Source organism: Mobula hypostoma, chromosome 7 (genome assembly GCF_963921235.1).
Source record: "Mobula hypostoma chromosome 7, sMobHyp1.1, whole genome shotgun sequence".
NCBI lineage: Eukaryota > Metazoa > Chordata > Chondrichthyes > Myliobatiformes > Myliobatidae > Mobula > Mobula hypostoma.
This window is the reverse complement of record NC_086103.1, coordinates 55,744,588-55,758,599: the sequence shown is the minus strand read 5'-3', so window position 1 is coordinate 55,758,599 and position 14,012 is coordinate 55,744,588. Positions and strand designations below refer to the sequence as shown.

At 42.2% G+C, this 14,012-nt stretch overlaps 1 protein-coding gene across 4 annotated transcripts in view; it reads left to right on the top strand.

Moving 5' to 3' along the window:
- cdhr2 (cadherin related family member 2) overlaps nt 1-14,012 on the top strand; it is a 152,924-nt gene that overhangs the window by 45,398 nt on the left and 93,514 nt on the right. For 3 of the 4 annotated variants that reach the window (XM_063053444.1, XM_063053446.1, XM_063053445.1), the window contains exons 7-9: nt 7,596-7,685; nt 11,754-11,870; nt 11,956-12,099. In XM_063053444.1, coding sequence (XP_062909514.1) covers nt 7,596-7,685; nt 11,754-11,870; nt 11,956-12,099 — 351 coding nt within the window. Of the gene's footprint in view, nt 1-7,595; nt 7,686-7,820; nt 7,929-11,753; nt 11,871-11,955; nt 12,100-14,012 lie in introns of those variants that run through there. The other variant, XM_063053447.1, reaches the window with a different exon arrangement.

Genomic DNA, 14,012 nt, shown 5'->3' with positions numbered 1-14,012 from the left:
AATTGGGAGATCGTATAAACACCTTCCAGATGGCACTGGAATTGAACTCCAATCTCTGATGCCCCGAGCTGTAATAGTGTCACAAGAACCGCTAGGCTACCCTGGTGCCTCACCTTATGACCTGTCCCATGGCCTTTAAGATCAGTAGATGTACTGTATACTTTCCTATTTCTGGAAACCAGAGTTCATATTCTTTGTGATGTATAACATCTTTATCAAATTTCCTGTTAAATTTCTCTGCTCTGTAGAGGATAGCTTCTCCAGTCCAATTAGAATCATTGCTGGAGCTAGTCTGGTAACCTTCTCCCCTCTAGCACTTGCATAATCCTTTTGCAGTAGAGTACTCTGAAATGGACATAATGTTGGATGTGGAGGTGAACTGCTATTTTGCTTAAGCATGGAATGACTTCCTAGCTTCTATTTCTGGAAAAAAAAACTGAACTCCAAATAACTTACTGTTTGAAAGTCAAAACACATGGTACTGCAGCATAGTGGGTAGCATGACACTATTTCAGCTTGGGGTATTGAGTTCGGAGTTCAATTGTGGCGGCCACTGTGAGGAGTCTGTCTGTCCTCCCGGTGGAATGTGTGGGCTTCCTCCTACAGTCCAGTGAGGTACCAGTTAGTAGGTCAGTTGGCCATTGTAAATTGTTCTTTGCATAGGCTATGGCTAAATTGGGGGTTGTCGGTGGCGCAGCTTAAAGGGGCTATTCTGTGCTGTATCTCTAAATAAATTAATATATACTACAGATGCTGGAACTTAAAATATAGCAAAAAGTGCTGAAGCACAGGTTTGGCAGCAACTTTCTATATCTGTACTTCGTTGTCCCTTCACCAAAGGTTTGTATACAAACACATTTCCTTCTTACGCACTCTTTAAAATTGAAACATTTGTCGTAGATTGTTTTTCCACATTCTTTTGACCAAATAGATCACCGGACTTTTTTTTTGTGTGATGAAATGTATGTGCTGTGTCTGCTCTTTCCAGTAGTGTGTTCATGGCTTATTACAGTTAAATCCTAAATCTTATTATACCTTCCTCATTTATTATGGCCCTAAATCATATTCAAATTTCAAAATTGGGCCTATACCTCAAAATTCAAGACATTAACGCTAGTAGAATTTCTGATACTGAACATTGAGCAAATAACAGTGGAGAGAACCAGTCCCAAAAGTAGTCATTTGTGAACCTGTTTGCCAAACCAGTTTTATATCCCTTAATTAATTTGTATCTATGCTTCAAGTGCACATTTGAAGCTATTGGCTTCAGTGACAGTGACAGTGTGGGTTTTAATAAATGGGCTTTGTTCTTTTGGAAATCCATACACACAGCTATAATGGCATTGCCTTCATTTACCTTCTTCATTACTTAATCAAATGACTCATCATGTTTCTGAAAGAGAAGATTTTCTTTTAATACACCCTTACTGTTTTTTTTATCATTCCATGCTAATTAAGAAGGTGTTACTTGTTTCTAAGAGCTTTCTCACTGCCAGTGTTAAACCATAGTAGAAATAGGTAATGTTGGAAATTTACACAGGTCAGGTCTTACCTACAGAATGAGAAACGGAGTTAACATTTCAAGTTAAAGACCCTTTGTCTGATCTGGGGAAGAGACAAAGGAAGCTGGTAAAACAGCGGTAAGAATGGGAAGTGGGTTGTCCCTGATAGGCTAAAACTGAGGTCGCCATGGAGATAAGATGAAAACAAGGTTATACGGTCAATGAGTGAATGAGAGCAGTTAGAAAGAGAGAGAGAAAGCAAAGAAAAATGTAGGGGTTATGAAATGCATATTAAACAAAGTGGTCTTTTATTACAAAGTTTATTCTTTCAATTTTGATTAGGTATATGACATATATAATTCTCAATCCCTTTACCTTGGTAGGTTTAGAATAATAATAGTGATATTTCTGCATAGGTTACATAGGTTTTATTTCCTAATCAATATTAGTTAACCATACATGCTTAGAAATTGATTTGCATTAACACAGTGATCTGTGTCATGCATACACGGAATTGTATACTTCTAAAAAGATTTTAGTGACAGTTTGTAACTTTCATGCCCACAATTACTATTAAGCAATGCACACAAAATGCTGGAGGAACTCAGCAGGACAGGCAGAATATGGAAAACAGTAAACAGTCGATGTTTCGGGCCTGGTCCTGATGAGGGGTCTCACCCTGAAAAGTCGACTGTTTACTCTTTTCCATAGATGCTGCCTGGCCTGCTGAGTTCCTCCAGCATTTTGTGTGTATTGCTTGGATTTCCAGCGCCTGCAGATTTTCTCATATTTGTGCCACAATTACTGCTGGTAACTTTGCTAATCCAGGTTTGTTTGATTAGATTTAAATGTCTAACTTATCATGAAGGGATTGAAAAAAAAAACCTAGATCCAAGTCTCGGTCTAAGTATTAGTCCAAACCTCCAAATTAGAATCAGAATCAGGTTTAATATCACTGGCAAATGTTGTGAAATTTGTTGTGTTGTGCTAGCAACACGTTGCAATACATAGAAATAAAACTATAAATTACAATAAGTATACATTCAAATAAATTAAATAAGTAGAGCAAAAAGTGAGGGAAAATACTGAGTTACCTTTGAACTCTGAATAATATCATTACTTTTTAACTTATGTAAGGTAATATAAAAGTTATTATGACTGTGACAGGCTAAATTCTTGAAATTGTTACTTGAATTAAAAGAACATAGAACATAGAAAACCTACAGCACAATACAGGCCCTTTGGCCCTCAATGCTGTGCCGAACATGTACTTACTTTAGAAATTACCTGGGATTACCCATAGCCCTCTATCTTTCTAAGCTCCATGTACCTATCCAGGAGTCTCTTAAAAGACCCTATCATATCCACCTCCACCACTGTCGTTGGCAGCCCAATCCACACACTCACCACTCTCTGCGTAAAAAAAAACTTACCCCTGACATCTTCTCTGTACCTACTTCCAAGCACCTTAAAACTGTGCCCTCTCATGTTAGCCATTTCAGCCCTGGGAAAAAGCCTCTGACTATCCACACGATCAAAGCCTCTCATCGCCTTATACACCTCTATCAGGTCACCTCTCATCCTCTGTCGCTCCAAGGAGAAAAGGCCAAGTTCACTCAACCTATTCACATAAGGCATGCTCCCCAATCCAGGCAACATCCTTGTAAATCTCCTCTGCACTCTTTCTATGGTTTCCACATCCTTCTTGTAGTGAGGCGACCAGAACTGAGCACAGTACTCCAAGTGGGGTCTGACCAGGGTCCTATACAGCTGCAACATTACCTCTCGGATCTTGAACTCAATCCCACTGCTGATGAGGCCAATGCACCGTATGCCTTCTTAACCACAGAGTCAACCTGCGCAGCAGCTTTGAGTGTCCTATGGACTCGGACCCCAAGATCCCTCTGATCCTCCACATCTCCAAGAGTCTTACCATTAATACTATATTCTGTCATCATATTTGACCTACCAAAATGAACCACCTCACACTTATCTGGGTTGAACTCCATCTGCCACTTCTCAGCCCAGTTTTGCATCCTATCAATGTCCTCCTGTAACCCCTGACAGCCCTCCACACTATCCACAACACCCTCAACCTTTGTGTCATCAGCAAATTTACTAACCCATTCCTCCACTTCCTCATCCAGGTCATTTATAAAAATCACGAAGAGTAAGGGTCCCAGTAGAGATCACTGGTCACCGACCTCCATGCAGAATATGACCTGTCTACAACTTCTTTGCCTTCTGTAGGCAAGCCAATTCTGGATCCACAAAGCAAGGTCCCCTTGGATCACATACCTCCTTATTTTCTCAATAAGCCTTGCATGGGGTACCTTATCAAATGCCTTGCTAAAATCCATATACAGTACATCTACTGCTCTACCTTCATCAATATGTTTAGTCACATCTTTAAAAAATTCACTCAGGCTCATAAGGCATGACCTGCCCTTGACAAAGCCATGCTGACTATTGCTAATCATATTATGCCTCTCCAAATGTTCATAAATCCTGCCTCTCAGGATCTCCTCCATCAACTTACCAACCACTGACGTAAGACTCAATTGTTTGTAATTTCCAGGGCTATCTCTACTTCCTTTCAATAAGGGAACAACATCTGCAACCTTCCAGTCCTCCAGAACCTCTCCTTCCCCATTGATGATGCAAAGATCATTGCCAGAGGCTCAGCAATCTCCTCCCTCACGTCCCACAGTAGCATGGGGTACATACCGTCCGGTCCCTGTGACCTATCCAACTTGATGTTTTCCAAAAGCTCCAGCACATCCTCTTTCATTAATGTCTATATGCTCAAGCTTTTCAGCCCGCTGTTAGTCATCCCTACAATTGCCAAGGTCCTTTTCCATAGTGAATACTGAAGCAAAGTTATCATTAGGTACCTCTGCTATCTTCTCCAGTTCCACACACACTTTTCCCCTGTCACATTTGATTGGTCCTATTCTCTCAGGTCCTATCCTCTTGCTCTTCACATATTTGTAGAAGGCCTTGGGGTTTTCTTTAATCCTGCTTGCCAAGGCCTTCTCATGGCCCCTTCTGGCTCTCTTAATTTCATTCTTAATGTCCCTCCTGCTAGCCTTATAATTTTCTAGATCTCTATCATTACCTAGTTTCTTGAACCTTTCGTAAGCTCTTCTTTTCTTTGTGACTCGATTTACAACAGCCTTTGTACATCATGGTTCCTGTACCCTACCATCCTTTCCCTATCTCATTGAAGCGTACCTATGCAGAACGCCACGCAAATATCCCCTGAACATTTGCCACATTTCTGTTATGCATTTCCCGGAGAACACCTGCTCCCAATTTATGCTTTCAAGTTCCTCCCTGATAGCTTCATATTTCACCTTACTCCAATTAAATGCTTTCCTAACTTGTCTGTTCCTAGCCCTCTCCAATGCCATGGTAAAGGAGATAGAATTCTGATCACCATCCCCAAAATGCTTTCCCACTGAGAGATCTGACACCTGACCTGGTTCATTTCCCAATACCGGATCAAGTACAGCCTCTCCTCTTGTAGGCTTATCTACTTATTGTGTCAGGAAGCCTTCCTGAACACACCTGACAAACTAGACCCGATCTAAACCCCTTGCTCTAGGGAGATGCCAATCAATATTTGGGAAACTAAAATCTCCCACCACGACGGCCCTGTTATTATTGCACGGTTCCAGAATCCCTATCTGCTCCTCGATTTCCCTGTTACTATTGGGTGGTCTATAAGAAAACACCCAATGGAGGTATTGACCCCTTGCTGTTCCTAACTTCCACCCACAGAGACTCAGTAGACAACCACTCCATGACTTCCGCCTTTTCTGCAGCCGTGTCACTATCTCTGATCTGCAGTGTCACACCCCCACCTCTTTTGCCTTCCTCCCTGTCCTTTCTGAAACATCTAAAGCCTGGCACTCTAAGTAGCCATTCCTGCCGCTGAGCCATCCAAGTCTCTGAAATGGCCACAACATCATAGCTCCAAGTACTGATCCACGCTCTAAGCTCATCCGCTTTGTTCATAATACTACTCGCATTAAGATAGACACATCTCAAACCATCGGTCTGAGCGTATCCCTTCTCTATCACCTGCCCATCCCTAACTGCTTTGTTCATAATACTCCTCGCATTAAAATAGACACATCTCAAACCATTGGTCTGAGCGTATCCCTTCTCTATCACCTGCCTATCCACCTTCTCACACTGTCTCCAAGCATTCCCAATTTGTGAGCCAACCACCCCATCCTCCATCTCTTCAGTTCCCATCCCCTGCAATTCCAGTTTAAACTCTCCCCAATAGCCTTAGCAAACCTCCCTGCCAGGATATTGGTCGGATTCAAATGCAACCCATCCCTTTTGTACAGGTCACGCCTGCCCCAAGAATTGTCCCAATGATCCAGAAATCTGAATCCCTGCCTCCGGCTCCAAACCCTCAGCCATGCACTTATCCTCCACCTTACTCTATTCCTATACTCACTGTCACGAGATTACTACTTTTGTGGTCCTGCTACTCAGCTTCTTTCCTACCTTCCTGTAGTCTGTTTTCAGGAACTTTTCCTTTTCCTACCTATGTCATTGGTACCAATATGTACCATGACCTTTGGCTGTTCACCTTTCCACTTCAGGATATTGTGGACTTGATCAGAAACTACCCGGATCCTGGCATCTGGGAGGCAAACTACCATCCGTATTTCTTTTCTGTATCCACAGAATCGCCTGTCTGACCCCCTAACTATGGAATCTCCTTTCTGCCATCCTCTTCCTTTCCTTACCCTTCTGAGTACAGGGCCAGACTCTGTGCCAGAGGTGTGGCCACTGTTGCTTCCCCTAGGTAGGTCATTCCCCCGCCCCCCCCCCACCAACAGTACTCAAACAGGAGTACTTATTGTTAAGGGGAACAGCCACGGGGGTGCTCTCTAGTATCTGACTCTTGCCCTTCCCTCTCTGACTGCTGCCCACTTATCTGTCTCCCTAGGCCCAGTGTGACTCCTTGTCCATAGCTCCTCTCTATCACCTGACTTTCCCTGACCCGAGGAAGGTCATTGAGGAAAAGTCCATCTCCCACCCCCCATCCTCACCACATTCTACAAAGGTTGTATTGAGAGCATCCTGAGCAGCTGCATCACTGCCTGGTTCAGAAATTGCACCATCTCGGATCGCAAGACCCTGCAGCGGATAGTGAAGTCAGCTGGGAAGATCATCGGGGTCTCTCTTCCCGCCATCACAGATATTTACACCACACGCTGCATCCGCAAAGCAAGCAGCATTATGAAGGACCCCATGCACCCCTCATATAAACTCTTCTCCCTCCTGCCATCTGGAAAAAGGCACCGAAGCATTCGGGCTCTCACGACCAGACTATGTAACAGTTTCTTCCCCCAAGCCATCAGACTCCTCAATACCCAGAGCCTGGCTTGACACCAACCTACTGCCCTCTACTGTGCCTATTGTCTTGTTTATTATTTATTATTATTTATTGTAGTGCCTGCACTGTTTTGTGCACTTTATGCAGTCCTGGATAAGTCTGTAGTCTAGCGTAGTTTTTGTGTTTTTTCTTACGTAGTTCAGTGTGGTTTTGTGTTGTTTCATGTAGCACTATGGTCCTGAAAAAAGTTGTCTCACTTTTACTATGTTCTGTACCAGCAGTTATGGTTGAAATGATAATAAAAAGTGACTTGACTTGACTTGACTTGACTTGACTTGAGCTGCAACTCCAGTTCCCTCACACAGTCCCTAAGGTGCTGCAGCTTGATGCACCTGGCGCAGATGTAGCTGTCTGGAAGTCTGGGAGTCTCCTGGACATCTCACATCCTTCACACACAGTACAGAGCACCAGCCTCACAGATATGCTTCATACTCTTCACTAGTAACCTACCTCGCCTCGACCCGTTATCGCCGAAGCCCTCCTACTCTGGCTCCCTCTACTCTAATGCCTGCCCTATAAAGCTGTCTTCTTTTTAAATTCTTCCTGCCGTTCTAACTCACTGACGTACATGCGCTGGCACAGTCATGCCTCGATCAAACCGCTGAAGAAAAAATGCACTCCGTTTAAATTCTTCCCATCATATAATTATGGAATATACTTACTTTTTACAGAATGAAACTGAAGGTGCAATATTATTTAATGTAAAGGCAGTGGATAATGATCTTGGACCTGCTGGAACAGTACAGTACAAGATTGTAGAAGTAAGTACAGTGTTATTGGAAAACCAAGAAATGGCAGTGATTTTTTAAAATTTCTATTATTTGTTACTTCTGGCTTCTTGTGATTACAGTTCCTGATGAACATACTTTTGAAAAACAGCTTTGAGAGAACTGCTGCTTGAGATGACCCAATTTTGTCTTTAGAACAACTGCTCCGTTGGCAATCAAAATAAATGGGAGCCTTTATTTTGAAAAGGAGGATGGAACAGCTGACAGGCAAACCAGGTCATCCCATTGCTCAAAACACTTATCTTCAATTTATTGTATTCATTTTAGGGGCCCATCCTGCCTATAATTTCATAACTCTGAAAATGGTAGAAAATCTCCTGGAAAATTTAAATAATATTTCAGCACAAACTTTAATCACTTGGTACAACTGACAAGGTGCTGGAGGAACCCAGCCGGTCAAGCAGAATCTATGGGAGGAAAGGGATTGTCAACATATTGGATTGAAATCCTGCATCAAGAAATTCCTTTCGTCCCACAGATGCTGCTTTAACCTGCTGGGTTCCTCCCGCAGATCGTTTGGTGCTCTAGACTCCAGCATCTGTGGTCTTTTGTGTCTTTTTCCAAATGAAATACTGTATAAAAAATCCATCATGTTGCAAAATATTTTGGAGTAAACTATATTGTGAGTAACAAACCCCAAGAAACATAAACTTCAGTAAAAATTTTCGAAGAGTGCTACGTGCTATCCCCTCACAATGCACTGCTCTCCAGTCTCTTCTCACTTATCCCAACCTTACCATCAAACAAAAGGGGTGCTGTTGTAGTGTAGTGGATTGACTTCTACCCTAAACGGCAACTCTCAGACACCTCCTCTTACCTACCCCTTGAGAAGGACCCCACTCCGGACCATCAGAAAACTCCCTCTGACACCATCATTGACCTTAACTACTCAGGAGATCTCCCATCCACTGCCACCACACTCATGGTTCCCTTACTCCACACTGCTTGTTTCTGCCTCCAACCCAAAATCCACAAACCTGACTGCCCCGGTAAGCCCATTGCCTCTGTCTGCTCCTGCCCACTGAACTAATGTCTTCTCATATACCTCGACTCCATTCTATCCCTCTTGGTTCAACCCCTTTCCACCTATATCCGTAGCACTTCTCATGCGCTCGATCTCCTCTTGCAACTCCCTGGTCCTGACTACCTCATTTTCACCATAGATGTCCAGTCCCTATTCACTTCTATCTCCCACCAAGAAGCCTTTAAAGATCTCTGCTTCATTTTCAATAAAAGAACCAACCAGTTCCCCTCCACTACCATACTGCTCCGTCTGGCAGAACTGGTCCTCACCCTCAGCAATTTTACCTTTGGCTTCTCCCAATTTCTCCAGACTCAAGTAGTATCCACGAACACCCGTGTGGGCCACAGCTATGGCGGCCTTCTCATTAAGCAACCTAGAACAGTCCATATTCCAACCTTCCCAGTGATGCCCCCAACTCTTCCTCCATTGACGTCAATAGGCTCACCCCTGTTGATATCAATGAATCTGGGGTTGAGAGGGCGAACAGCTTTAAGTTCCTCAGCACACACATCACTGAGGATTTCACCTGGTCTGTACATACTGGCTGTGTGGTGAAAAAAAGCACAACAGCACCTCTTTCACCTTAGACAGTTGAAGAAGCTTGGCATGAGTCCCCAATTCCTAAAAACTTTCTGCAGGGGCACAATTGAGAGCATCCTGACTGGCTGCATCACTGCCTGGTATGGGAACTGTACTTCCCTCAATCACAGGACTCTGCAGAGAGTGGTATGGACAGCCCAGCACATCTGTAGATGTGAACTTCCCACTATTCAGGACATTTACAGACAGGTGTGTAAAAAGGGCCTGAAGGTTCATTGGGGACCCGAGTCACCCCAACCTCAAACTGTTCCAGCTGCTAACATCCAGGAAACGGTACCACAGAATAAAAGCCAGGACCAACAGGCTCTGGGACAGCTTCTTCCACCAGGCCATCAGACTGGTTAACTCAAGCTGATACAATTGTAATTCTATGCCATACTGACTCTCCTATTGTACATACTTTTTATTACAGATTACTTTAAATTGCACATTGCACATACTGACGGAGACATAACGTAAAGATTTTTACTCATGTCTGTGAAGGAAGTAAGAAATAAAGTCAATTCAATTACATTAACTATTACGTTGGTGCTACTTCATGCACCCATGCTGAGCTTGTCAACTTTATCAGTTTTTTTCTCCAACTTCCACCCTGCTCTTTGTCCATTTCTGACACCTCCCTCCCTTTCTTGATCTCTCTGCCTCCATCTCTGGAGACAGACTGTCAACTGACATCTTTTCCCATGGTTACCTTGATATACCCCTTTTTACCTGTCTCCTGTAAAAATGCTGTTCCCTTTTTTTCAGTTCCTTTGTCTCTGCTGTATCTGTTCTCAGGATGTGTCTTTCCTTTCCAGGACATCAAAGATGTCTTCCTTCTTCAAAGAACTGGATTTCCCTTCCTCCATCATTGATGTTGGCCTCATCTGAATCTCCTCCATTTCCAAAACATGGTGTGATCACACCATCTTCCTACTGCCTTAACAATGATGGAGTTCCTCCTCTCCTTATCTACCGTCTCTGAGCCCCTACATCCAACACTTCATTCTCTGCAGCTTCCACCGTCTCCAAAGAGACCCTACCACCAAACATATATTTACTTCCCTTCCCTTCCTGCTTTTCACAGGGATCGCTCTCTCCATGACTCCCTTGCCCATTCATACCCTCCCCACTCATCTCCGTCCCGGCACTTAACCCTCCAAGCAGCCAAAGTGCCACATTGGCCCATTCACCTCTTTTCAGGGACTGACAGTTTTTCCAGATGAGGCAACATTTCACCTGCGAATCTGCTGGGTCATCTGCGTGTCTGGTGCCCCTTATGTAGCATTCTCTATGTTGGTAAGTCTGTCATAAATTGGGGGACCGCTTCGTAGAGCACCTCCACTCCATCCACCAAAAGCACAATTTTCTGGTGCCTAAACATTTGAATTCCATTTCCCATTCCTATTCCAACATGTTGGTCAATTGTCATGATGAGGACACCCTCAGGGTGGAGGAGCAACATCTTATATTCTGTCTGGGTAGCCTCCAACCTGATGACATGGAGATCGAATTCTCCTTCTGGTGAAAAATAATTGTTCATCCCCTTCCCTCTTTTTTCTATTCTCCACTCTGGCCTCCTGCCTCTTTTCACCTGCTTATCACCTCCTCCTTCCTTTTCTCCTATGGTCCACTCTCCTCTCCTATCACATTGCTTCTGCTCCAGCCCTTTACCTTTCCTACCCACCTGGCTTCACCAATCACCTCCTAGCTACCCTCCTTCCCCTCCCCCCACCTTTCTATTCTGGCATCTTCTCCTTCCTTTCAAATCCTGAGGGAGAGTCTCGGCCCAAAATGTCAACTCTTTATTCATTTCCAAAGATGCTGCCTGGCCTGCCAAGTTCCTCCAGCATTTTCTGTGTGTTGCTTTGGCTTTCCAACATCTGCAGAATTTCTTGTCATTCAGAATGCTACATATCAATATTTGTAACACAATATTATTGATGTACGGAAACCAACTCACTTAATTCTGAAATTACTAAGTTTTCTGTTTGATAGTTGTATAGGAAATCCTGCCTTTGTTGTTTTCCATCAAGAAGTATACTGTATATGCCTAAAGCTTTTGCACAGCACTGTATATTCACTTTTCTATCAATTTCAACACCAGTACCAAAACTATTTCAGAGAAGGAACACAACGTGTGTGCTTAACTGAAGATATACCATGCTCAACTGATCCTGCAATTGTCCTTATGAAGGATCTTGGCCCGAAGTGTCAACTGACATTTCCCTCCACTGATGCTACCTGACCTGCTGAGTTCCTCCAGCACCTTGTGCGTGTTGCTCCAGATTTCTAGTATCTGCAGAATCTCTCGCGTTAACTGCTCCTGTATTATGTGAATTGTACCACTCATTGTATGAATCATATACCAGTGAGTCATTAATTATCTGATAGCTTCTAAATGGCTGGATAACTCCTTTTTTCTTATCCTGTTACAGGCTCTGCCAGATGACCCTTATCTTTTTGGAATTCAGCAGAATGGAAGTGTTTTTTTGAATGGTACACTGAATTACAACCAGAAAAGCATGCATTATCAATTAAAGATCAATGCTTCAGTAAGGTTCCAATTATTTTGATTAAATTGCTGTATTTATTTTTTATTGGTTTAAGTTCTGAATAAATATAGTGTTTGTTTTCTAGGATCTTGGTGGAGAATATCTTGGAAATTTTATTATTCGAACATCTTCTGCATTTGCAGTTATTAATATTAAAGATGTCCCTGACATAAACCCAGAATTCCAGAGAACCCCTTATCAAACCACAGTCTCTGAGAATTCAACAGTGGTATGTATGCATTGCTAGTATATATTGCCCAGAAAGTTTAAAGCTATTGTATGAAGGTGGAGGAAGGGTGATGTAAATAAATAATCTGTTGAAGTAATGACTCTAATACTTCTAAGGAGATGGGGAAAGAGTGGAAACTGGAGTCTGAATGACTGGGAGTGGGGTTCTTGTGGGTTTCTTGTGCCTGTTTAATCTTCATCATCATTATGTTCCATATCATGATGTAGGTGATCATGGTCTATGGCAGTCATTATTCTTGGGAAATTTTTCTACGGAAGCGCTTTACCATTGCCTTCTTCTGGGCAGTGTCTTTACAGGATGGATGACCCCTGCCATTATCTTTCAAATCTTTTAATTATTATTATATTATTGAAAAATAACATGTGTACATCGAAGTAAACAACACTTGTAATGTCTCAAGGAAAAGAAAACATTATTTTAAGGATTGAAAAATTTTGGTGATAATAAAAAAAACCCTTCTAAGCAGAAAAAGTGGGAAAAAAACCCCATTAGGTGTGCAACCCGGAGCCATGCATCATACAAAAAGCTTCTAAAGATAAACATCAAACTGCTAGCAAGAAAAAAAACAAAAATTTACAATTAGATCATGGAGGAAATCTATCAATTAACTCAAATGATAATAACGAGCAAACAAACCCCATCTTTTCTCAAAATCAAATAAAGATTCAAAGGTTCAACTTCTAATTTTCTCCAAACTAAGACATAGCATCACTTGAGAGAACCATTGTGACAAAGTGGGAGCTGATGTATCCTTCCACTTCAACAAAATGGCCCTCCTAGCTATCAATGTAACAAAAGCAATAACTTGTTGGTCAGACACAGAGATACCACTGATATTTTGAGGAATTATTCCAAAAAGCACAGTTAATTTGTTAGGTTGTAAATTAATTTTAAGTGCTTTTGAAATTGTCGAAAAAATGGACTTTCAGAACTGTTCCAGTATAGAACAAGACCAAAACATTTAAACCTATACCCTGTGATTAAGCATTCTTTACAAATTTGGCTCCAGTTCCGCAATTTTTTTAATCTTAAAAAATTTAAACTTTGTAGTTTAATTTATCGAAATTACTTTTTTAAGCCTTCTTTGAGTGATCCAATTTTTTTACTTTGGAAAAATAAAGGTATTAATTCTTTTTTGGATTTATTTAAAGAAGATAGATTGACCCCTGCCATTATCAATACTCTTCAGAGATTATCTGCCTGGAGTCAGTGGTCGCATACCCAGGACTTGTGATATTAACCAACTGCTCACATGACCATCCACCACCTGCTTCCATGGCTTCATGCGACTCTGATTGGGGAGTGGGCATGCTAAGCAGGTGTTACAGCTTGCCCATGGGTGACCTGCAGGCTAGCAGAGGGAAGGAGCGCCTTACACCTCCTTTGGTAGGGACCTATCTCCACCACACAACCCAAAATTTAATCTTAGCAGTATTAGTAGTTTTTTTTCTTTCTTTAAATTGATGTTCAGAAGAAATAAGTAGTCTAGTGAAAGCCCTGCACTAACATGCAACTAGTAACCACAGAGGAAGCATTGCAGATGGATTATAGATGGGCCTATAGGAAAAGATCATTCATTGAAGGAAGGCCTAAAGGGAGTGAGATCATGGATGGCCAGGGTGAGATAGTCAACAGAAAATAGAGCATGAAAGATTATGCCTTTAAAGTCAGAAGAAATGGTGAATGGCAACTTGGATTAGAGATTGTGGACCAGAGATTAGGGGAAAACTTGTGGAACGAAAGTTGAGGAAGTATGAATTGTATCCACATTGGGCTATTATAGAATGAGTGGTCATGTTGAAGCATACTTCCTTGACTTATTCAAAATAAAATGATATCCACCATTCTTCTCTAATCCATCCACATTTGGGCATTAACGATCTCTCTGTGAT